Below are 25,952 nucleotides of genomic sequence, written 5' to 3'. Positions count from 1 at the left end.
ACATCTGCCTAATAAAAAGTAATGCTAAATAAAGTTGTATAAGCCCATACCTCTTTTTGAAAGAGAACCATGTGAGTCTGAAGTCATGCCATCAAAATTACGAGGCAAGCTATTGATATAACATGCTGAAGTGATTAAAAAAAAAAAAAAAACCTCTCAGTGCATTGCAGTATTTTTTATGCACGTCAGGTATGCATTTTTTAATGAGAAATCTGAAACATTTTCTGAAAAAATGATCTTAGATATAACTATATATTTTCTTGAATAAAGGGAAATTTGTGTAAACTCCTTTTTTTTTTTTATTTGGGAAATTGTATACTTCTTACTCTGTTGATTGTATTTTTTTTCTACATAATGTGTTTATTTTTATGGTGACTAACATGAACCTTACAATTTTTAAAGTTGCTTTTTAAAAATAAATGTCTGTTTGAAATTAGAAGCCAAAAAATGAACTCATTGGCAGACGTGGGTTTATGTCTTCTTTCCACTTTGACAGAAAGGCTGAAGTGGGCGCTATAACTAATAGAGAGAATTTCTTTAATGTGCTCTATTTGCTCTGTGATAACAGTGTGAGTGGAGACAAGGATTATGGCTACGTGGCAGAATACTAAGCTAAGATAAATATACTCAAGGAGGTAACTGATCTGTCACACCTTTCCTGAGTTTTATCTGTGGTCAGGTGTATTCAGATTTTTACAGCTTGTTTACTTCCAATTAGAGCCCAATACTCTCGCAGTCTTTACTAATCCATACAACAACTGCACCAGGGAACAGTGAATTTGCCTATAGACTTCTGGGAAGTAAAGACAAAATAAGGAGTTTGAGGTTCTTTTTCCAGTTCTACCACTTCCTAAGAAGTCTGACTACATGGATATGGTGCAAAAGAGGAAATAGCCAGTATGGATTTAGAGATGGGGAGCTTTATTGTACCTCTGTGTTGTGGGTTAACCACCTAGGCAGTTAAGCACCATGCAGCCACTTGCTCACTTCCAATCCTTGGTGGAATGGGGAAGAGAATAGAAAGAGCAAAAGAGAAGAAACGACGGATACCCACAGTTCAACAAAAGAAGAAAAGAGAGGGGAAAAAGTATGTAAGAGTGGTCACTCACCACCTCACATGAGTAGGCCAGTGCTCATTTTCTCCCTGAGTAACAGGTACTTTCCCAAAAATGGCCTTCTCCTAGCTTTTTCTTGCTGAGCATCACACTTTATGGTACGGTGTATCCTTTTGGTCCATTTGGTCAGCTGTCTTGATTGTGTCCCCTCTCAATTTCTTGCCTATTCCCAATCTATTCATGGTGGGGCCGAGTTTGAAGAACAGGAAGTCTTTATATGGTACAAGTGCTTCTCAGAAGTAGTAAAAACACTGTCATTTTATTAACACTGGTTTAGTCAAAAATCTACAGTATAACACTGTACACACTGCTGTGAACATCAACTCCACCCCAGACAGATCCAGCATACACTGGTACCTGCCAGCTTAGATAGATAGTTCAGTTCTAGAATCCCAGTGAATTACAGTGACTTCCAGAGTAGTGCATTCCAAAGATTAGCATCTTAGGATAGACAAGAAAAATTAACCCAAATGTGCCCATACATTAAAAGAAAAAGACAATAGATCGACAAATTTTAACATAATTAATGAACTTTTAGACTGAAAATTAGATCACATCAATCCTGTATTGGGAAGTAAGAGTGATGAGAAACTTGTTACCAGTCATCAAGGTCTACTACTCTGTTGAACACTACCCACGACTTTACAGATCCAAAGAGTGTCCTTTGACATGCGTGCTCACTATCTTCAGTTCCTGTATGATGCATTCAAAGCTGGAGTTCACAACACAGTGCCTTTGTAAAGGGTATACATTCTCAGAAAAAAAAGATAAAATCTTTTTCCAAACAGAGCTTAAACACTAATTCATTACTTTGATTAAAGTGGTGCCGGGTCTGTGAATTTTACTGTGTATATAGTACCCTCAAGAGAAAGAAAATGCTATGGCAATTTACAATCTAGCAAAATACTAAACTTGATTGGCTACTGGAGACGTTACTTTTCATTTGTTTTTCCAAGTTGCCTGATAAAATCTACTTTTGCTGGATTTGGTGGAATAGCAGTAGCATGTAATGTGCAATTAAATTAGGCACAGGCTCACATTATCATGAATAGGCTTAGGCATAGACAGCATGTAGAAATTAATTTGTGTTTAACGGGATACTAATGTTAAATATCAATGCATTATTCATAGACAAAAGGAAAGAAAATAATTTTACATAGCAGTTTCAATATTTCATGTTTTCTTATTCATGTTCATTGAAAAAGAATAAAAATAGGAATTGTGCTCCACCCAAAAAAAAAAAAAAAAAAAAAAAAAAAGTAAATGATATCATATTCTCTGTTCTGATTATTGATTACTGTACACCCAGTGGTTATTTCTACTGCTCTTGCAGTACAAAAGAGGAAAATATTCCATTACTAATTTCAAAACATTTGCATAATTCTTATAACTTTGGGCCGCTTTGACTGTTGGTACTGAAGTGTTATTTTTTTAAGTTTTATGAGGGCTAGGCAGTCAGCTGCTCTCAGGCATGAAAGTCAGGAAACCTGACTATACTTCAATTGGAATATTCATAACTACAATTTGAAGCTGAGTACTCAGAGGTGCAGTTAGTAATTAATTGGCTGACTGACATGGTTTTAAAATTTGGCTGAATTATATGGTTAAAAAACAAAAAAAAACCAACAAAACAACAAAAAACAAACATGCAAAAGATAGCTAACATATATAAACTTACAAGTACTTTTAAATGGATACTGACAGGGAGCCCAAAATAATCGGAAGAGAAGTCAAAGTCCATAGAAGTCCAGGCAAATTTTATTGGTTTCGCACTAGGTTTTCTCTTCTACATGGACAGAAGGTACTTTATCCCGTCCATCTTCAAAGAAAGTTTTGAATGTCTGTGTGGTAGTGGAGAGGATCACTTCTATAAGCCTACAGTAATTAAGGTCAATGGACAACAATGCTTCTGGTGTTTCAAAAATTACTAAAAAAGGGAGTACAAATCGATTAATAAGGATCTTTTTGTGCTCTTAGCATGCTACACCAGGCCAAACCATGACTCAATTTTTTGTGTGTATGTTCTTGGGTCATCGGCAAGCAAAGCACATGTTGAAAAATATGCAACTAATTTATCACAACTGAAGATTGCAAGTACTCAGGTGACTTTTGTTCTCTACAGACCAATCATCTCTAGGGTTCTTTTTTTTTAATTGACATTCAAACATTGCCAAATTCAGGAGGAGAGGCAAGGAGAACATGTCTGTTCCAAGAAGTTGGTTCAGATCAAGAAATATTTCTCACTCCAATACCAAACTTTATGAACAATCTCAGAATAGAATAGGAGATTCTAACATTGATGCTAAACTCTTTTTATATTATGTAGAACTGGAAGTTCTCTGTCAAGGGGTTAAACAAACAAACAAAACCCCCAAACAAACAAACAAGAAATCAAGAAGATTCAAGACCTATTGCGCAGATACTGAAGAAGGAAACCACAAATTTCAGAAATGTTTTCACATTTTCAGTGATCTGACTTATGTAACAGAACAGGATTACTAAATAAGTATGCAAGAGAAAATACCTTGGTTTCATCTGTTTCCACTGCAAACTATTTTATTAAATAACTAAGAATCCAATATTTTGTAAGGAATCAAGCTCTTAAGTATAGCAGTATAAAATGCATTTTCACTCAAGCAGAATATTAAAAGTACCGTATGACTTTTTAACTAGGAAAAAAAAAAGAATTTAAAGTTCAATATGCCTTTTTTTGAAATATTTTTTCAGGGAATGTGATTTTGCATGATGGTAGATACCAATGCATAAAATGTCACATATATGGAGGTGCAGCCTAGAAAGTTAACCATATCCTTGGCTGCATAAAATGTGTGGCCAGCAGGATGAGGGAGGTGATTGTCCAGGTGATTTTTAAGGTTCCTTCCAACATAAACTTTTCTATGATTCTATGATTTTATGATTTGTGTACGTATATATTAGGTATACAAATATGAGTCTAAATTAATTTAGTTAGAAAATGCATAAGAGTAATAGAAATTTATTCCTTTAACTTGACAGTTTTCGTACAAATTGAAGATTTTTTTCAGCAGATTTTTCAGAGAATTGCTTCTCAATAAGGGTCATATAAAGAAACTAAATGCTTAGAGAATAGCCTCTAGGTCTGTGTATCACCTGTAGAGGGGAATCCTGACCTTTATTTCCACAATTACAAAGTGTTCATGACTTTAAAAAGCCACACAAACAGTGTGTTCAGAGCAGAAAATTTTGAGTAGGACCTATCCCAATACGTAAAAAGGGACATTAATTCTGTGAGGGAAATAGGTGATCTGTGTCTAAATTAAATAATATATTAGGCACTGGTAGCTTACGTAATTACAGTACTGTGCATTATGGGTTTTTTTGTTTTGTTTTGTTTTGTGTGTGTGTATGCTCATATGCCATGTTCTTTGTTAAGTCTTGGTGACAGTTCTTCCATACACAATTTTAATTTATTATATATGTATGAGTTTTGAGCTCCTCAGCAGGCTCTCTCACATGTGAATAGTCAGATGTTACTTAGTGGTTCCAGGAAAATGCTTTCTTTCAATATGGTATTTAAGCTGTCAGACCTGTACTCATACGGAGTTCAAAGGGTTCATGTTGCAAGAAATATAGGTGAAGAGTTGCTGATACAGACTTGAAGCTTCTTGCAGGCATGGAAGGATACATTGTTTACCTCCTACATCTTATGTGTTATCAATGGCTCCTTGTGTGCATTCTGAGAAGTGAGGATGACTTGGGGACGATGGGGGAAAAATATTCTCTATTCACTGAAATTGCAAATGCAGATTCTTATTCCTCCTGTTATGTTTAAGGTACAAATTAACAAGTCACCATGAAAACTGCCATTTTGAAGACTAATCTGTAAATCATAAGCCTGCAGTAAACACAAGCCTGGCAGTTTTAGATTTTATATATCCAGGGTTCACAAAATTTAAAATTGTCAGAGCAACTGATGAAGACAATGATTTGATGCACAAGGTACTGTGTACTTGTGTCAACTGACATGCAGACGCACTTGCAGAATCACACTCTTTATAATAATCTTCTTAATGATTCATAAAATTGTGGTAGAAAAACAATCATTAGCCATTATTATAAACCTGATAAATATACAGGTTTTGAATGACAAATATGATAGATAAACAGTCTCAGTGGTTTTTAATTCTGTTTGCTTAGGCTGGGAAACTGCCCTATTTTCAGCAACTTATTTCTGGAAATATTTTTGTGATCATGTTTTACTCTTGTGGATGTCAGCTCAAAAGAAAAGAATGATGTTGTTTTCATTTTTAAAGTGAATATCTGTATTTAGAGATACTCTCTATCTCAAAGAGACAACCACAAGTGTTGACACTTGAAAAATGTTCAACAAAAAATAGAAATAATATGACTTAAAATTCATAAATTCAAAACTAATAAAGAAAATAATGATTTATTTGGCTGGTCACAGAGAGCTGAGAACATTGAGCCTTAACAGCAAAAACAGCCTGCAAGTTGATATTGAGTGACAATGTTCATCAAAAGTAGAAAACTGAAAAAAAAAGTGTTGTGTTGAAAAGAATGGAAATCAAATTGCTGCTATTCCTCAGAAATAGTCTCTTTTTTTAAAAAAAATATTTCTATAAATTATATTTATAAAGTATATACATATATATATATATATATTTTTTTTTTTCTTTATTATATTTAAGATTTTACCCATATGTGTGTGAATATAAATATAGGACAAGACCTTGATAGCCTTAATCACATGGAACAGTATATTGCAATAGCCCTTTCAAGGTCAATGAGGCCACCTCGAGATCTATCAGTGCAAAAGAATTTACTGGAATTTGACTGATTGTAGGCTGTAGTAAACAGTCTGTACAGTAATCCAAGGCACAATAAGAACAAAACAGAAATGTTATACTCTAAAGGGCAAATATGCTGGAGCACCACATCTATTGTTGCTCATCAAAAGGTTTTGTGGCTCTGTGGCAGTGAGATGAACAAGGAAGTAGCATTTGCCACTTATAAAACCATCCCATGCAGTGCAGGAGGGATAAGGAAAATCCTCACTGCATGGAATAAACATTTTTCTGTAGCTGTACTGTATCTGCTAATTACTTGGCTTTGAGCATAAAGAAAATAATACCTTAAGCATGATACATGCCTTTAAAAATGCAGACCCAAAGCAGACCCTTTTTTATCAAAGCAGTGCTTCACGGAAATACAATGGAATCTCATGTGGAAAGATACTGACACTGTGCTAACATCTGTAAAACAGACAATTACAATTAACCCAGTCTTCTTCCTATAGAACAAGATGGGCAGTTTTAAAAAGGGCTGATGGCAGTCATTGTGCAAGCATAAGCACTAATATTCCATAATTTTATTTTTCCAAAATAAAGTATGTACAACTGTGCATATTCACCCTACTCCAGTCACACTGAGTGGACTGGGTTGAGAGCTTTACAGCCTCATTTATATATTTGAATAATTATACACTTCAGTGTGATAGACATGTTTTCCAGAGGACAAAGTTTCCCTTGTGATGTGTTTTGTGGAGTCTATTTGGACTGGTGTGCTTTCAGATTTCTAAAGCAAGCATTTTCAGATACAAACTAAATGCAAGGTCTGCCCAAGAGAACAAACTGCAAGAGCTGCAGTGGATGTTTACTGTTTTGCAAAATCGGGCATTAACAGTCCTTAAGCAATCTAGAAGATATTTAGCTGAATTTTACTTTCTGAGGCTCACTTAGATAAGGGGAAAAGGAGGTGAGAGAAATTGCAGTAGGAGGAGCTGATCTGTCTCAAGGTGGAGCTGTATCTTGTATTAAATGACATTGGCAGATTAAAGCTCCGTGGTGGGGAAGGGCTTAAAGGCTGAGTCAAAAGCCAAGAAGTCTTTGTATTTACGCCTACCATCCAGCCCCTAGCAATCTGACTAATAACAAACTGAGCTAACAGGAAAGACTAGAAAGAACAGAGAGAACACAGGAACAGCTTGCATCTAAAAATCTGACAAACCAAGTGATCAAGTCAAGCTCTGCTGAGCATCTTGTTTGTTTACCGTATCCAAATGCTTGCAAACAGTTAACTATATGCAGAAAAGTCAGCCTAGCTGTGAAGTATGCTGTGAATTTTAATTGAGGAAAAAGGACAACTGCTTACAGGATGGTCTGACGTGCATGGCTGCCTGGAAGATTTTTTCAATTGAACGCTTTGTACTTTGTCTTCTGAACAAGGATTTTAACTTTATGGTGCTGTAGTATTACTGGAGCTTGCAGCAAAGGGAAACTCAAAAGAAAGAAAGTGCATTTTTCAGAGGGAGGAATTACATTGCATGAAAACAGCAGCTCCAACTGTGCATTACTGAGTGTATCAGGGAGTGCTGCTGCTGTACAGGTAAGAAAGGCTTCAGTTAGTTAATTAGCTAAGCACATGAGAATTTCATTTCTCAGTACGAGTTGCTTTTATTTTCTGCATGATTTTGTATAACTTTTACGTTAAATGATGGCAGTTTATAATGTATTTTAAACAGCTTGCAGGCACATTTATTCAAACTGATTACTGTGTAGAATATGTGCATTAAGGGAATGCTGGTTTTGAATCCCTTAGGGAAAAGGAATGGGTGTTTGGTTTTATTTCGCAAGTGCAAAAGTAGTCCTAAATGCATCATCTGACTGTGATTCCCTTAAGGATTTAATAAAAAAAAAATCCCAAAGGCTTTTAGAAATTGCTAATTCTTAGCTTGGGGCTTTGAAAATCGTCAACATGTTTTCGTGGGGTTTTTTGTTTTTTTCTGAATTAAAACAACCAAAGAAATAAACCCCCAAGCATAATTAAACAAGCCATTTCAATGTTTTAAAACCAAATCAGTTATTACTTAGCAAGCATGAGATGTCTTTGTTGTAAGGTGACTACTTCTAGAAGTATTTAACTTTGCCTCATAGAAAGAACTGTGATGTTTTTTAGTCTTGTAGAATTCCTACAGAGTTTAGTTACAGTATGAAGTCAGCAGTGACTTACATAAAAGCAGATAACATGAAAAAACCCTTAAGTTACCATGTAGAACTTGCTGAAAAACCTCACCACATGAAAAGGCCGGTTTTTCAAGTCCTTCAAATTACATTTTGTTGTATTATGAATTATTTCAGTTAAATGTTAATGATCTGTTACATGAGAACAATTTTTACTTTACAATAGTGGCCCACTGAGAACTTCATTACATGTTTCTGAGCATTAAAAAAAAAGGAAAAAAAAAAGAACTGAAGAAAGAAAAAAAAGAATACAACTCTCCTATTAATTTTTATTGTGCGGGTGTATATATTTGTGTGAGAGTTCTGGCAGTGCTGCTTATAGAAGTATGACGATGATTAAAATGTGAATGTTTTTCAATTGGTTACAAATGTTATTACTTTCATCTCTGAGAGGAGGGCTTTTGTTTTTATAACCTGATTTCTCAACATACAATGGAATGCAACATGCCTTACAGATTTTTTTTTTTTTTTCAATTTAATTTTGCTCAGGGACTTCATAAGTGTTGTTTGAATTTGATGCGGATTGACGCTGGAATCTCTAATGAGAAAAAGTGCACAGAAATAAAGTTGAATTAGTCACAGTGTAGGTTTGAAGCTGGCATCTGTGTCAAAAGCTTGTATTTTTTTACCTTGGGTCACTGGAAAGGATAGTAATGCATGTAAAGCAAGAATAAGTCTCTAGCATAATATGATCCTAGAATTATTCTGCATGTTTCAAAATAACATCCTGACATGATGTGTCTTATCCAATACTTCTTTGGAAAACAGACTTAAAGGCATATATATTAAACATAGGCAGCTGGAGTTCAAGGAGGGTTATATGAGACAACAAAATTATATTGCAACTACTAAAACAAAGATAAAAGTCCCTATTTTTAAGGACACTTTTTTCTCACACTGTGAATTGCACTTACTATTTTTAAACTTGTGTTTTTACTCTCACTTATCAGAAGCTACTAATGGAGAAAAACAAAATTCACTGTGCACACGTTTGCTGTTGTTCTTTTTGTATGTGTGTGTGTGTGTATAATACTCATGCCACAGCATCTAAGTGCCTGCATGTGTGAAGCTTTGCAATCTGTTTTAAGGGAAGCCTTGAGAAACAGTGTTTTTAGTAACCAAGGTGCATGATATTTAAAGTATGCATTGATGAGATGCCAAATCATATGGCCACACTATAAAAATATTTGTGCATGCAGTTGAATTGATCCTTGTAAAAGGTTTTAATCTTTCAGAAACTAACACAGCTGGTAGTGTAGTGACATTCTGTATTTCATGTTTCAATAGCTTAGTTTGAAAGATTCTGACTTTTAGTAGATGGATTACTTAAAATCTTGCTTAGTTCAGTCCTCAAATAAATAGCACACCCCATAAACATTAATGTTTTTTAAATAATCCATTGCATTTTGGGGATTTTTTAATTTTTTTTTTATTTTTTTTTTGGAAATGAGGAAATACTTAACTAAAGATTTTAAACAGTGATTTCACTCTACCTTATATATCAAGAGTTACCATTGGTCTTGCTAATTAGACAGCCTTGACAGAAAGAAACAGAGAATCTTCTAATAGATTGTAGGACAAATTAATTCAAACCAATAATAAATGACTGATTTTAACATCTAAATTTTGTTTGAAACTCCATAGCTCTATCGTAATGATGCATTTATCAAGTGTTTCAAAGTTTAAGATCAGATTGAAAGGTGATAATTATATTAGATAACTCACGGTTGATACTGGTGATAATTTTTAATTTGTAAAGCATAGTCAGTTCCATATATTTTTCACTGTGGAAACTGATGATTATAATCATTGGGAAGAGTCTAATATTAGTCTCAAAAAAAGTTTGCCTTTGCTTGTTTGTTTCTTCTGTTATGTACTGCATTGTCAGTTCTCTTTTTAATGTGTACACAATTTTTTTTGTATGTATATTATGTGCAAATATTACACTACTGTGTGCTGTGGCCCCACTTTCACCCACAAACCACAACATATGCATTAAAATTTAAGCAAAGAGAGAGGATTTTTTTGTCTACTTCTTTTTAATCTGTGGGTACAAGGATTTCAGAGGAAATGCCCTTTGGTTTCCCTTTGGTTTGCAGAACCATAGAGAGATTCCCTTTATCCTGACAGAATGGGGTTTTGCTCACAATATTTTACTGGTCCAAATCAAATTTTATTTTTCCTCTTCAGCAGCTGGATAACATTAAGTTAATCTTAGTAAGGTACTCTTTAAATTAGCAGTGCTATGTAGTGACACAAAGCAATGATTCAAAATATTATATTAGCTTTGATATAAGTTGCTTGGGACAGTGAATTATTACTGCTGTCCACTGGCAGTCTATACAGCATATAAATAAAACCAACACACTCCTGATTATTTCCTGCTTTTGATATCAGCCTGAAAGTACTGAAGATTTCCCTTATGATTCTGTTTATTCATTCAGTACATTAAACTAAATATATATTCTCTGATTAGAAAATAATTCAAGTGTTTTGCACGATTTGATATTGTTTGGAAGGTGAAGTAGCTCAATGACAAGCTTTAGGAATGTTTTCTTCTTGCTGTTCCCTGGGGGGGGGGGGGGGGGTGGGAAACAACTAAAAACAATCTAAACTCTCTGAAATCATGACTCTACTTTTTTTTTTTTTCTTTTTACTTTTTCTTTCTCTTTCTGTTTTGTTCTTTGTTTTTTTAAATAGAATCTGCTGGACAAGATGAAGCTTTGGATTTTTGTTCTATGGTCAATTGTGGGTGCATCTGATCCTTTCCAGTCACAGCCTTCTTTTTCTTCAGTCAGAGGATCTTGTCAGAGTCTGTGTTCCTGTGAAGAAAAGGATGATACCATGATTATCAACTGTGACAAGAGAGACATCAAGATGATATCAGAAATAAATGTCCCACCATCACGGCCTTTCCATCTTAATCTGTTAAACAATGGTCTGAGTATGTTACACGTGAATGATTTTGCTGGCCTTGTTAATGCTATTTCTCTGCATCTTGGTTTTAACAATATAGCAGATATTGAGCCTGGGGCTTTCAATGGTCTCAGCCTTCTTAAGCAACTTCATATCAATCACAATTCTTTGGAAACCCTTAAAGAAGATACATTTAATGGATTGGAAAATTTGGAGTTTCTTCAAGCAGACAACAATTTCATCACAGTGATTGAAGCAAGTGCCTTTAGCAAGCTCAACAGGCTTAAAGTGCTTATTTTGAATGATAATGCCATTGAGTATCTTCCTCCGAACATATTTCGTTTTGTGCCATTGACCCATCTAGATCTGCGTGGGAACCAGTTACAGACACTGCCTTATGTTGGCTTTTTGGAACACATTGGAAGAATACTAGATCTTCAGTTGGAAGACAATAAATGGGCCTGTAACTGTGATTTGTTGCAGCTGAAGATATGGCTAGAAAACATGCCTCCTCAGTCCATAATAGGTGATGTTGTATGCAACAGTCCTTCAGTTATCAAAGGCAGCATATTAAGCCGGCTGAAAAAAGAATCACTTTGTCCCACCCATCCAGTTAATGAACTTGAAGACCCTTCAGGATCACTACCCTTGGTTGTAACCACCTCCATCAGTGATAATCATCTATCAACAAAGGTGATTCCTCTCCTGAAAGCTCCTACTAAAGAACCAAGTTTAGTGCTTCATACTTCCAAGCCTACTACATTTCCAGGAATCTCTTGTCCTGTCCCTTGTCACTGCACCAGCCATATGCTCTCAGGAGTTCTTATGCACTGCCAGGAGCGAAATATTGAAAGCTTGTCTGATTTAGGGCCCCCTCCTCCAAATCCTAAAAAGCTTATCCTAGCTGGAAACATTATTCAGACGCTATTGAAATCAGACCTTGTGGACTATGCCAGCCTGGAAATGCTCCACCTGGGGAACAATCGCATTGAGATCCTTGAGGAAGGTTCCTTTATGAATCTGACTAGACTACAGAAACTATATCTCAATGGCAATCATCTTACAAAGCTAAGTCAGAATCTCTTCCTTGGCCTTCAGCACCTTGAGTACTTGTACCTTGAATATAATGCCATCAAAGAAGTTTTGCCAGGGACATTTAATGTAATGCCAAAACTGAAAGTCCTCTACCTAAATAACAACCTGCTTCAGGCTTTGCCACCCCATATTTTTTCAGGTGTTCCCCTCACCAGATTAAATCTGAAAACAAACCAATTTGCTCATTTGCCTGTGAGCAATGTCTTGGATGAACTGGATATGCTGGTACAAATTGAACTTGAAGACAACCCTTGGGACTGTACTTGTGATTCAGTTGGACTGCAAAAATGGATACAAAAATTGAGTAAGAATACAATGATGGGTGATATTTTTTGTAAATCTCCTGGGCACTTAGCAAAAAAAGAATTGAAATCCCTAAACAGTGAAGTCTTGTGTCCAGATTTAATAAACAGCCCTGCCCTACCAACTCATGCCAGTTTTGTAGTTGTGACGACTTCTTCTCCTACTGCCAACACCGCAGACACCATCCTGCGGTCCCTTACAGATGCCGTCCCACTTTCTGTTCTAATATTAGGACTGCTCATTGTGTTCATAACTATTGTGTTTTGTGCAGCAGGAATAGTTGTTCTTGTTCTGCACCGGCGCCGAAGATGCAAAAAGAAACAAGTGGATGAACAAGTGAGGGACAGTAGCCCCGTTCACCTTCAGTACAGCATGTATGGGCATAAGACCACACACCACACCACGGAGCGCCCAGCTGCAACTCTCTACGAGCAACGAATAGTTACCCCCATGGTTCAGGTGTACCACAGCCCATCCTTCAACCCCAAGCACACCGAGCAGCAACAAGAGGAGGGAAGTGAGAAGGATGCCAATGATTCTAGATATCTTCGCCGAAGTCTCCTGGAAAGGGAGAACAGTTCACCACTTACAGGTCCAAATGTCAAATACAAGGCTACAGATCAATCCGCTGAATTTCTGTCTTTTCAGGATGCCAGCTGCTTGTATAGAAACATTCTTGAAAAAGAGAGAGAGCTGCAGCAACTGGGGATCACAGAGTACTTAAGGAAAAATATTGTGCAGCTCCAGCCTGACATGGAAGTTCATTATCCTGGTACACATGAAGAGTTGAAGCTAATGGAGACACTCATGTACTCCAGGCCAAGAAAGGTTTTTCTAGAACAAACAAAAAATGAGTATTTTGAGCTCAAGGCTAATTTACATGCTGAGCCTGACTATCTGGAAGTGCTTGAGCAGCAAACGTGAAGTGATAATGCATTGGGTTGGGGCCGAATTTCTGTGATTTTACTTTAAGGTCGAATCATTGTAAATAAAAGTGCCTTATAAAAACATGTCAACAGTGAGAACTTAAGCACAGCAGTAATCCTAGGAAAGAAAAACTCAGGGATCACTGTGGGAAGCCATGGGGTTATGTGCAGGCAATATGTTGCACCCCAAGATAAACGAGAATTTTGTGTGATTGAACTGTGGGAGGAAGACTGCTTATTGCACTATTCCTCATCATTTTGAAAAGGTGTGTGTGTCACTCCCCATTCTGTTCTCTGTTTCCCAACCCATGGAAAAAAAATGTTCATAACCTTTACCCCTTCTTTTTTTCCCCTCAATTTAATTAGATTCCTTTAAAAGACCAAAAAGACCAAAAAAAGAAAACCCCAACCCAACACCTGTGTTTGTATTTATAACCTTAGAGTGTATATGTTAGGTTAGTACATGCACTGCATACCTGACCACTGTCCACAACCACACCTAACATACCTTTATAATAAATATGAAAGGAGTTAAAATGTTGTCATACTAAATGTCATTTAAAAAGGAAAAAAAAAAAGATAAAATATTTTTGTGTATTCACCCAGAGCCTGGAAAAATTTAAGTATTTTACACAGAACTTCATTGCATTCTGTATCAGTATGTGGAAGGACAAATATGTGACTATGTTTACCCAACATCTTCAACAAAGAAAACTGTAAGCCTTTTGCTACTTTCCCTATCTGATAGCTTTACCTAAGTTTGGACAATCTTTTCTTGAGCTGCTGCTATAAATATTGTGCATCACTGGTGTTTCAAGTCATAATCCTGGGCAATTTGAAAAGCTACTGAGAATCAGCTGTAAATATGTTACTGTGTTTAATAAGTTTGTTTTTGTATATATATATATATATATATGCATACATACATATACATATGTATATAAATTACTTCTGTGCTAGCTTTAAATATTCTTGAAGGAAATGAGTTTGCTGTGGCTAGGAATTTCCAAGTGCAAATACAGGTCTTTTTCCACCTAACCAAAAGCAACGCTCAGACAGAATAACTGCAACAATACACACATGAGGAAGAATAATAGTATTTAGCTATTTGTACAAAAATATATTTTCTGAAATTAGAAGAAAATAAAGTGCTGTGGGAAAAATAGGTTACAAACATGTAGAACACTGCAGGTTTATTTTTGCAATGAAGTCTCACTAGATTTATATTTACTATTTATTCTGTATAAATTTGTATTTTTTTCTTTCCAACTCACAAGAAAAGAAACAGCTTATTCCTGGCTGATTTTCAAGCTAATCAAGGAACTGCTCTCTATTAATGAAAAAGAAATAAAGAGTTTTTTAAATGTCATTTTCTTAAAGGTCACTTTTTAAAGAAGGAAGCAACTTCTGCATGAACAAGTATAAAACTACTTGGAAATTAAACACAATGATTCTCACTCTTGTCATGTGGACAGAACCATCTTATCCTGAGTGCAGTAAGGCCATTCAATTTCTGTGCATGACTGACATGGTGCCAAAATACAATTTCTGACCTGCATTTATTTTCCTCCAAGCAAATCTTTTGTAAACTGACTATGCATGAGGGTTTTTTTTCTAATTCCTATTTGTAAAGTGAAAAATCAGCTTAATTACTACATGTATACATATGTATGCTAAATTTAGCATTGAAGTATTGATAAACTCAAAGTAAAAAGATATATTCTTTACTTCAAAATACTGTCCATGTCTTACCTATTTGTATATACAAATGAGAGTTCCTCATATTCTTCTACTTAAGTTTCTGAGAGAAAAAATTCCTATATTACATATGAAAGTCAGATTCTCAGTTCTTTCAAATTTGCATAGACATCACAACTTTTATGGTGCTATACTAATTTCTGTAGTTTGAGGATCTGACCACATTTTGCCTCTGTTAAGAAATCTACTTCCTTGTTAATATTTTTGACGTGTTACCAGTTTGTTATGGAAGTAAAACTTGTTGGCTAAAAAAAATCAAAATTTCAGTTATTAGAGAAGGAATATTATATCTCCTTTCTATATCTGAGAATAATTTATTCAGAAAACCTGTCCATTTTGAAAGATTTTAAAGAGTAAATGTGGTGACAATGTATTTGTCTCCTTGCTATCTGTATACCAGAAAATGAAAGACAATGTTGAGTTCTGCTTGTGCAGGTAAGGGTGAGAAACAAGGGAAAATGTAGGTGCAATAACTTTGCATTAAATTGGTTATATGACGTTATTTTATATGTACATTCATATTTACGCACATGTAAATGTGCTTCATGAACAGGCCCTGTAACCTATGGAAGCCCATGCCTGGATCTGGAGGAGCAACTGGGAAGCAGGTGGGATGGCTTAGAGCATCAAAATGGCACTAGATGTCTCTATTTAAAGAATTTAGTTTCATGCAGGAAAGAAATTCCACTAAATTTATTTTGTAGAATAATTAAATGCAGTTAAAAATTGAATTTATTTAATGGAAATAACACTAGAAAGCTTTTTACACTGAATCAGGTCCATTAAATTGTTCTTTTTCAAATTATTAGAGATGTCAAATTAGTGTAGAGAAAAAATCAGAATACAGATGAAAATGGTACTTGATAACAGAGTTTATTATTTCAGTGTCTTTGATTTCTGTAGTTATTTTGAAATAAAAAAAAATGTGTGTAAAAATAACACCCTGCAGTTGGCAAGACAGTGAAATGGTGATTCAAGCCCTCAGGCTCAGATTTAAGAGAAATAGCTTCAGACTAAAGACAATTGCCACATGCACAGATGTCACTTTGCTTAGCTGCTAACGGTTACTTGGCAGAATGTTGAGGACAACTGTGTGGCAAACATTCTCTTCCCTTGAAGTCTCAAAGCATCAGGAAGAAGAGTGAGCTAAATTAGTGTCAAAGCAAGTCAGCTACACAGCTGTATCGGAGCCTGGCTCAGCAGGATTAAAGAGACCTTTACCATTTAGCTTTCCTTCAGAAGGGAGAGTCATGCCTTCCACTTTACAAGGACAACTGTGCTCTGTGGCAGTCTGTAACACCGCAAGTGGTTTGGCAGTATCCAGGAATCTCTAGGATGTGACTCGCTGTCCACTTTCCTACCATCACCTTGCCTACTGGGCTGCCATGTAGTGAGGTTTTAAAATGAGAAGAGAGGGGTCTGCTTATTGCCTTACATTCAGATAATGATTTTTCCAACTATGAGGAAAATTTACACTGCCATACCAAAAAAAGGACAGATTTTTGACCTTATATGATCCTTCTTCAACTAAAGAAAATCATTGTCTGCTGATAAAAATAAAATCATGACAAAAAAAAGGCATCACATAAAAAGGATGTGATATCTATTTGTAAAAGTTCCTTGGAATATTATAACGACCAGAAATGTGTCATTAACGGTATTGATGTTTGCAGAAAGCTGGGAAGGGTATTCATAAATTTTCTTGTTCAAACCTTATGGTCATTTTTTTTTTTTTAAATTTTTTCAGTGACAGGCACAGTTAAGTGGTTTGATACATTTTTACTTAGCTAGAATAATGGAGGTTGGAAAGCGAAGCATGTTTGACAGTGTGCAACAAAGTGGATCCATTTTTCTCCTGTAAGCATGATAGTTTAATTGAGTGCAAGAACAGTGCTTCGTCAAGCACACTGGTGTAGGTGGCAGTTGTGTTATTGTTGCTAGGGTACCTCAAGGTAACCAAAACTACCATTTTTTTGCCTCATATTTGAGTGAAAAAAAAATATTAAGTAACACCACAGACCTGTTCCCTCAATAAACTTATTAAAATAATTAATTACATTCTTTTTTATTTCTTTAAACTATTTGTATCTTTTCAAGTTCATAGAAGACAAATATATTTCTCTTTCTTTTTCTTCCTGTTACAGGTAATTTTCCCACAGACTTTTAGTACTGGTACTTGATTATATTGCCTGCAGTGATGCCTCTCCAAGCTTTGTAAAAGAAATAAAACCCAACCCTACACTTAAAAACCCCTATCCAAAAAGACTATAAATGTACACATCAACTAGGGTATTTGCTTATTCAGAATTGGCCTAATATTTTCACACATTCTTTTCCACTTGAAGGACAGATCAACCTTCCATCATCTATTCCAGACTGAAATCTAATTTGTAGTTATTTTCAGTGATGTGTCAAACCTACCAGATTTTAATATAATCCTTCTTAATTTGCAGTAATTGTTTCTCTGATTGGAATTTGAGGATCAGTTTTCTGCCCTTCTTTGCATGACAAAATTGTACCCTGCATGACTCCAAACGGAAGATGTTTGCCATGTACCACTCACTTACCTAACAAGGAGATTATGAATTATACAGTATGCTATACTGAAGAAATAAGTTTGACCAGGATGGGAAACCACACCACTTTAGAAAGATCCATTTCTTGTGTGTTAATAAAAATTATATTTGCCACAAATAAGACATTATTTCACAGGATAAAGTAATAGTGGCAAGAGGAAAATGGAGACTGAATCTCAAAGTTATCACCAGAAGGAATTCTGGATTATCATTCTGAGAATGTCAATGTCTACAGCAAAACACTTTATCAGTCACACCAAAATAATCTTCTGTTTCATGTAGATGTACTGAAATCATCCTGAGATTAAAGACCGATCAAACACTTAATTCAAAAGATTAGAAACTGTAGACTGGCATATTTGTCTTCTGTTGTACTTCCTAAGACAGAGTATCTGCATTTCCATTAATGAATTTCATGCTCAGCCGTAGACTGCTGTCTGGCATTACAATCTGTTGCAATTGAAATCTACTTCTTGGAAAGTTTTTTCAGTGTATACATTGCCTTCAGCAGCAAGTTCCTATGGGACCTGATGATTGATGCATCATTGGGGGTTTGAGACAGAGAAGATAATCCTGTGTTATAACTCAAAATAGTCTTGTTTTTTTGTTTTTTTTTGTTTTTTTTTTCAAATTTCCAAAGTTTATGATGTTCTTGATGTTGTTCGAAGAGCCAAATCCTTTTGTTCCTTAAAACAGAAGTGAACTGTAACTGGAATCAATATGGTGAAGTTAATCTCCATACTGAAAAGATAAAGCATGGTGTTTCCTTTCCTGCACATCTCATAACAGTCAGCCCTGGCTTTTTGACACAACAGAACAAATTCTAAAGAGCCACAGTCTAATGGAAAGCAGCTAACCTCGAGGAAGAACATAAAAGGCCAGATGCTGTTCAGCTCTATGAAAGCAAGATGCGATGATGAATTTTTATTTTATTTATTCAACTTCACCAAGATGCAAGAGTGCAAGTACATGCGCACAGTACATTTCATAAAACATTTACCAAAGTTTCATGTTCTAAGACATTAACTTCAAAACATTCACAGTATGTTAATGTTACTACTCAAAGGACTACTTCTACTTGATTTTTACTTATAGTTTATAAAATGGAATGTTGGAATACAGAAAAGAAGAAACAATATGGTTTAATGTTTCAAGGAGAAATGTTACTGTAACTTCAGCTCTTTGTTTTTGTTTAAAAAATCCAGATTATTTAACTTTCGGATTTTTTTTTACAAGTTGAGAATTTTTTAAATTCTTACAGTTGTGAATATTTACCAAAAAAACTGCAGAAGAGTAGATAATCAGTTTTTCAAATAGAAAGAAATCTGAAACCTTTTATACATGAAGAAATTCTGTAGCATGCTAGCATAAACTTGCTTTTTAAAAGAAACTATGAAATTCATTATGTCAGCCCATAAAAGTTAGTATTATTTTTAGTTTTAAATTAAGAGACAGCTCAGCATTTTTCCATTTTTCAAAATTCAAAGCCAACATAACATTTCCATAATGACACATTTTTGGGTTGAATGCATATTAAATGGTTCCATTCTAAGACATATTAACCAAAAAAAAGTTTTCAATTATAATCTCCTACTTTCTCTCATTTTTCCTACTGAAATGGTGTAGTGTACTGTGCAAAAAAGAAAAAAAAACAACAGTACATTTCCTGGGGAAGGGGACCAATTTAGACAAATTCTTTTGTATCTTTGTTAAATATCCTTTTTGGACAGTACAATATAATGGATTCCCATCCCTGAAGCACAGTGTGTTTACACAGTTCATATGGGATGCAAAACAGAAGGATTTGCCCTAACTAGTAGTCTATGCAAGCATGCTCTTTTGTAAGTGTAAGGCTGTTCCCACTGCACTTTTAAAAAAGATCTTGTGTGTCAAATACCCTTTAGATAGACCTGTTAGATCAGACCCCGTGACTATCAGATATTTATGAAAGTTGATACAAGAAGTTTAAAACTTGATATAAGCAAAATTCCAGGCTGACAATTCTGGGCTAGTTTATTGGAATCCAGACACCTTGAAATTTTGGATACTTGGAGGAGAGTGAAAAACATCCATCGTTTTTTACAGAGGAAAGGTTCTTGAGTAAGTTAAAGACTTAGGTTGCTTTTCTCATCTTGCTCATTTTGAGGTGCTCAATATTCCACAATTTTGTATCACATTACTTAAGGATGAACGTAAAACATAACTGAATTGGATATGTAGCATTTAGATGTCATTGTTCACAAAGGTCAATGTTTCCATGGAATAATAATGAAATGAAGATTAATATTTGGAGATTTTAATTACCTCGTGTTATACAGGTGTCTTTAAGTAATATATCACTTCAGGAGAGATGGGTGGGAGGTGGCATTGCGGTGGGAGGTGGCATTGCTGTCTACTGATCACTCACACATTCGGATTTCCTGAAGGGAAATGTTGTGCAGAGGATATAGCTAGTTTCATACTGCTATACATGATAGCACGAAGGCTGAATCATATTTTATAAATTTTAAAGTAATTGTTTATTGTAGGCTCTAAGGACTGAAATGTTGTCTGAAGTTGGACTTTTTGGAGTCTCAGACCCCATGATTATTTTTATTCATAAAAATGACTACAGAGTATACAGAAGCTTTATTATTATCCCAAATAAAAGCAATTATGTGAATAAAAAAAAAAATCCCCTCCAAATTTTGGATTAATTCTCTGACTTAAGAGCCATTAAAACTTAGGAATTATGTTTTTCAGATACAGAGGGATGTAGAAGCATTTTAGAAGTCTATGGTTTTGTCTGCACAGATACATATAGAAAAAAAGTATATACAAATGCATTGGGGTGTTGCTGGACCCAATTGTTTTCCAAACAACGTAAGTTGGAACTAGGCAAGACCAGTGCCTGTTCTTAACTATGTGACATGACCATATCCCAAAAAATGCCTCATAAAATTTATTCTGAAGACTCCCATGACATGGTCTCCTGAAAAACTATAAGGTAGGTGTCTGTTTCTTCCCCTCATTTTTTTCTAACACCTAACTAAGTATGCTAAGAAGACCTTTATAAAGGTAAATGTGAACAGTAAACACCTAAAAGACATTTGAATAATAGGAAAACCTTCTTCACTAGTGCAGCACTGAGATACAGTACCTAAAGCACTCATGGAACCTCAGTTTCTTGAAGCAGGAAGAAGGACTAGACAGCCTCCATAGGTCCCTTCCAGGGATAATATCTCTGGTTCTAATATGATTCTGCAAAAGATATTTAGGGTAAAATAGTCTACAGTCTTTTTTTCTATAAGCAGTCTTTCTGAATATAAAGTTAAGGAAAAAGGCAATATTCACTAAACACTGTCATGAAACAAAAGCTTTTCATGTAACTCTTGTAAGACTTAGAGATGCAGTAATGTGAATGCTGCATCAAATAAACAGTACTTCTCTGATAGTGGTATATTGGTGATGGTGAACTGTGGCTACCTAAGTTTATTATTAAAAGCACTTTCTTCCAGAAGAGGTGACTTCAGATTTCTAAATAAAATACTGAAACTATCTAAAACGTTTGAAGAATGATCCATTTCTCTGTTGGTTGAATTAATGATCCTTGTTTTCTTGACATACTGCTAGTGTAATTCTTCACTCATTTCAAAGGTAAGAGTCGTAGTTTTTCAAAAGTTCTTCCAGGTTTTTAAAGTATTTAATATATTCTCTTTGTCAAAAGGACAAATTACTACGCAATATATGAGTAACTTCTGTTTTAAATTAAAAATATTTTTATATAAAAATTCTAATTTAAACCTTTCAAATTATGAAGCAGCATTTGGAACATGACTCTTTGGTCTAAGTGCAGTGCTTCATGCTAATCAGCAATCACCCTTTACAAAATCCTTCTATGGTATGTTATCTGTTACCTGAAACCCAATACTTCCATACAGATCTAGGGCAAATATTTATGCAATTATATTTCCATATTTCTTATAGTCTTTATGTGTATAAGTTAGCTACTTTTGAAGACTGGATACTAAATGGATCTTTGATTTGTCCTAGAATGGCTGTTAGGAAGTTCATTATATGTACATGTGTATAACATACTTGCATATCTTTGTGGAAACCAAATTGCTCAGATCTACCTAGACCTATATCTGGAAGTGGTTTCCTAACTTTGCTACTATAGTCTTTTTTAATAAAAATTATTATAATCTGTAGGCTTTTGATAGGTCTGTTATATATTAATCTTGTAAATTAAACCTTCGAAATATAGTACAAACACAGTTATGTTCTTTCCAGACCAAATATTTAGCCACTTGTAGAGGTAGCAAAGGATTGAAATAGCCACAGACAGTCATCCACAAAAATTCAATGGAAGAAATGCTGGCTTGAGATTAAACATGAACATAAAAGTTCAAAAGTTTTTAGAAATAGACAAAATATGCTTGTTATTCCTACAATTTAAAAGCAGATTATACACCAATCATGTAATTATTTGACAATGAACATCAATAAAAAATGTAGTTGCTTTCTACCTAAATATGCAAATTCACTGCCACAAAGTTTTGAAATTTTTATTCCGACATAAAATGCTTTTTCAGACAACAAATGCTCAAAAAGATAACGGAAAATAGCTGATTTAATACACAGTTGTATTCTCTTAATACTGCTGTGAATCCTCAGTCTCATTTCTAAATGGTAGATCCAAGACATGACTGAAAAACGTCATGTTTTAATTTAAAAAAACCAACCAAACAAACAAAAAAACCCCCAACAAAACTGTAAAAACCCCACCAAAAAAAAAAAAAAAAAAAAAAAAAAGTAAAGAGATATAATGAAACTATTTTAATTATGTATCCATTGTTTTCTGGATAACCTATTGTATATTTCTCTTTATTGTCCATCTCTTTCACTTCTTAATTTTTTTTCTTTTTCTTTTTTTTTTTCTTTTTTTTTTTTTTAACTTTCTTTTTTTTCATACATGCAAAATTTTGTAGCCTGGATAAATTTAAGCTGTGGGGTTTTAGGTAGCAACTGTCTAAGTGTTTGTTGTTCACCACTGGTCAATGATCTCTATAGTGGGCTTTTAAACAACAGTGATACTTAAGGTCCTAATAAACTTACTGGTGTATAAATCATTATTTTTGTTCCTTTCTCTTTTGGGGTAAAAAGATCACAAAGCAAACAAACAAATATTTATACGAGGAGGAGAAAATAAAATAATTACATCTCAAGTTGATTTGGAATTTTCCATCAAAGTACAGATTGATGGGAAAGTATGTAATCAAAACCCTCAGTATTTCTCATAGGAAGATCTTTTTCCAAAACTAGCACCTATTTTTTCAGTTGAACACAGTAGTCAATAATTAAACATTTGAGTTTGTCAGAGCATTGTGTTTTGATATTACTGACTTTTAGTCCTTCCTAGAACCCTGTAGAAATTTTACGAGGCAAGTCTATTTTTTTTTCCTAACTTGAAAAAAGTTTTTCCAATACCTTCCATTATAAATTTAAAATTTTCCATCTAGCTTGATTTCTGGAAGCCCTGGTTATATGGAAGTTAGAAGAGGAGCTACAGATTGCAAGATTGATTATTATGGACATTCTGGTACAACTTTCAGTATCTGTTACAGAATAAATTTGGTCAGGCAAAATTAAGTGGAATGTTTTGCTTTAAGAATTATATGCTTTTCTATTCCTTAAAGTTTAACAGATTTATGAACAACTTTTAGTAAATATTTTCTTATTTTGCTTCCTGTTTTCCTACAATCTTTAGCAAATTTGAAGTTCCGAATTTTTATTTGACCTAATATGTGTAAAATGCAACAGCTCATTTGCATAGCATGCTAAGATTATCAGTTCTCATTACCCTAGTATAAGAATACAAATTGCTAGGTTTGTGTGCCAGACTCTTAAAATGCATTCCTGGATAGGATCTCTCATACCAACTGACTGCCAGCCCTGCGTGCCTCTGTGGGAGCTGCTTTTGGATTAGTTGCTGATGATTATTCCAACCTTCTAAAGGAGAATGTGAAGGACATAAATTGCGCCATGTACTTAATGTTCACATGGTAGATGAAAGAGCAAAGAAACTTATTACCACAGCCTGGAAGAGCTTCAAGTGGTGGATCAAAATTTTTTACTGCAATTCACTTCTAACTAGTTCAGAGACATGAGATGGTAACCACTGAGAAAAAGGGGTTTTTAAATTAATATATTTAGGAAAATATAAAGCCATGCTTTGTGCAAGTTCTTGTCATTCCTTGGGTTTTGATGGATTTAGTATTTTTTTGTTCCTTAATTTTTAATTTTCTTTTCTTGTCCTCAAGTATCTAAGTCATAAAAAACTACTTCATTTTCCTTGATATGCAGAAAGAGGTGTAATTTTCTTAAGACTAATTACTGTAGAGTAAGAGGAAGCTGTGCAATATTTTTTGCTATGTGATTATTACTTCTTTTCTATTTAAACATCATCCTCTGACTGAAACTTCAATTTTACCTGTGAGATTATTCCTAAAGACAATATTTTTCCTGTTTCCACCAGCAAAAGAGGAACAAAAATCTGAGAGTAAAAGAAAAGATTCACTGCTAACATATCTGTGGCAGAGGTTTGTGTGTTTTTCTACTCATTTACCTACTAATCTCTGTAGGGGCATCCATGGATGGCAGGGAGAAGGAATTCTGCTGACCTGTGATATTCTAGAATACGTGGTTGTATTGCATAGGTCGTGGGTAAAAAAGGCCTTGCCTTCAGCCACCAGCCTCGGCTGAAGGAAAGTCCCAGAGAGAGCGAGATGAGGAGCAAGGGGGTATGAGTTAAGAGAGAAGGGAGCCAGGTGGCAGGAGTCAGAGAGCAGGGGGAAGAGGTAAGAGTAAAGAGAGGTAGAAGGAAGAGCCAGAAATAGAGATGTAGAAGTAAGAGCCAGGAATAGAGAGCAAGGTCCTTCTTACAATGCCTTATATCTCCTTTTGTGATGAATGAACTCTAATTTACAGTGACCAACCAATACAAGACACAAAATCCTATAGAATCCACATATAGCCTATAAGAACTACTACATTACCATACTATGTTTTATTTTAAACTCCAAAAACTACTCTTTAGACTTTTCTGTTTTGCTACATTGACCTTTGTATCCCTTAGACAGCAGAAAGGTATTGTTCCATCGAAAGGGATTCTTCTTCAGCTGGCTAGGCTATTGTTTTCAGGTTAAATAGTAACTAAAACTCGGTATCCTACAACTCAAAGTAAACTTCCATTTCTATTATAGGTTTCATATTTTCAGAATCTTTTGCTAAACAATCATATTTATAGGGTCTCCCTGGTTCATCTTCCCCAAAAAATCTCTATTAAGCTGTTGGTGTAGTGATGGAACAGTTTTTCCTCTCCAGCAGACATTACATGTGTGTCTTGGGTTATGTAACCAAAAAAAGTTTATTCTATTCCTCTGTTGAAACTGACTGGGGGGGTGCTTCCTTATCTCTTGTAACTCCAGGGGGAAAGGTGTGGGTGCCTTCTGATAATGGGCCAGCTGTAAAAACTGGGTGGGGCATTGTTCCTTTTCTCTTCCACAACCCATCCTCCTTTCGGGGGATATCTGCTGTTAACGGGCGATTAAAGCCCTGGATTCCCAGAGGAAGACTGGGCCCACCCGCCATTACCGGATCCTTTGTACAGGACCATCTCTACTCCAACAGAACCACATCTGCCACTTCAGGAGGGCTTACTTTGGATTACTTTCAACAGGGTGTCAGGTTGTATTTCTGAATCTATCAGGATTTCTAGAATTTTTGTTTGTTTGCTTGTTTTTTTATACTACTACCTTTGTATTCTTAATATTCCTAGTAAAAAACTGTTATTCCTATTCTCAAATCTTTGCCTGAAAGCCTTTTAATTGCAAATTTATAATTTGGAAAGGTGGGGGGGGGTGGTTTCCATTCTCCATTCCAAGGGAAACTCCAGCTTTCCCTTGCAGATATCTGTCTTCCTAAACCAAGACAATGTGTTTGTCAGTCATTCCTATTAAACATGCACTGTAGTACAAAACCTGACTGGCCCATCGACAGATTAAGCTTCACATTCAGGATGTTCAACAAGTAAATCCATCTTTGGTACAAGATTTGAATTGCTTGTATGAAAGAAATGTGATATATTAAGTATTTCCTTTATGGTTTGTAGTGAATCTTTGGTGTACTTTCAAAGACGAAATCCTGGCACATAAAAAAATTGCAAGGTCCAGTGGACCCTCATTAGATCCAGAGAGCTATGGT

General features: G+C 35.0%; 1 protein-coding gene and 1 long non-coding RNA gene across 2 annotated transcripts in view; both read left to right on the top strand.

Moving 5' to 3' along the window:
* LOC136286003 (uncharacterized) overlaps positions 1-25,952 on the top strand; it is a 239,834-nt gene that overhangs the window by 5,490 nt on the left and 208,392 nt on the right. The window lies entirely within an intron of this gene.
* Positions 6,965-15,022, top strand: SLITRK6 (SLIT and NTRK like family member 6). The gene is made up of 2 exons (XM_066176346.1): positions 6,965-7,499; positions 10,835-15,022. Exon 2 carries the CDS (start codon positions 10,850-10,852, stop codon positions 13,370-13,372), a length of 2,523 nt encoding a protein of 840 aa, XP_066032443.1. The 5' UTR covers positions 6,965-7,499; positions 10,835-10,849; the 3' UTR covers positions 13,373-15,022.

This window comes from Chamaea fasciata, unplaced genomic scaffold, assembly GCF_029207755.1.
Source record: "Chamaea fasciata isolate MVZ Bird 193981 ecotype frontalis unplaced genomic scaffold, bChaFas1.0.hap1 SCAF_2, whole genome shotgun sequence".
Lineage (NCBI taxonomy): Eukaryota > Metazoa > Chordata > Aves > Passeriformes > Sylviidae > Chamaea > Chamaea fasciata.
Note: the sequence above shows the minus strand (reverse complement) of the source record. Positions and strands in the feature narration are given on the sequence as shown.

Excerpts from the sequence above, each read along its gene's own strand:
- SLITRK6 (XM_066176346.1), top strand. The coding sequence starts at position 10,850 with ATGAAGCTTTGGATTTTTGTTCTATGGTCAATTGTGGGTGCATCTGAT.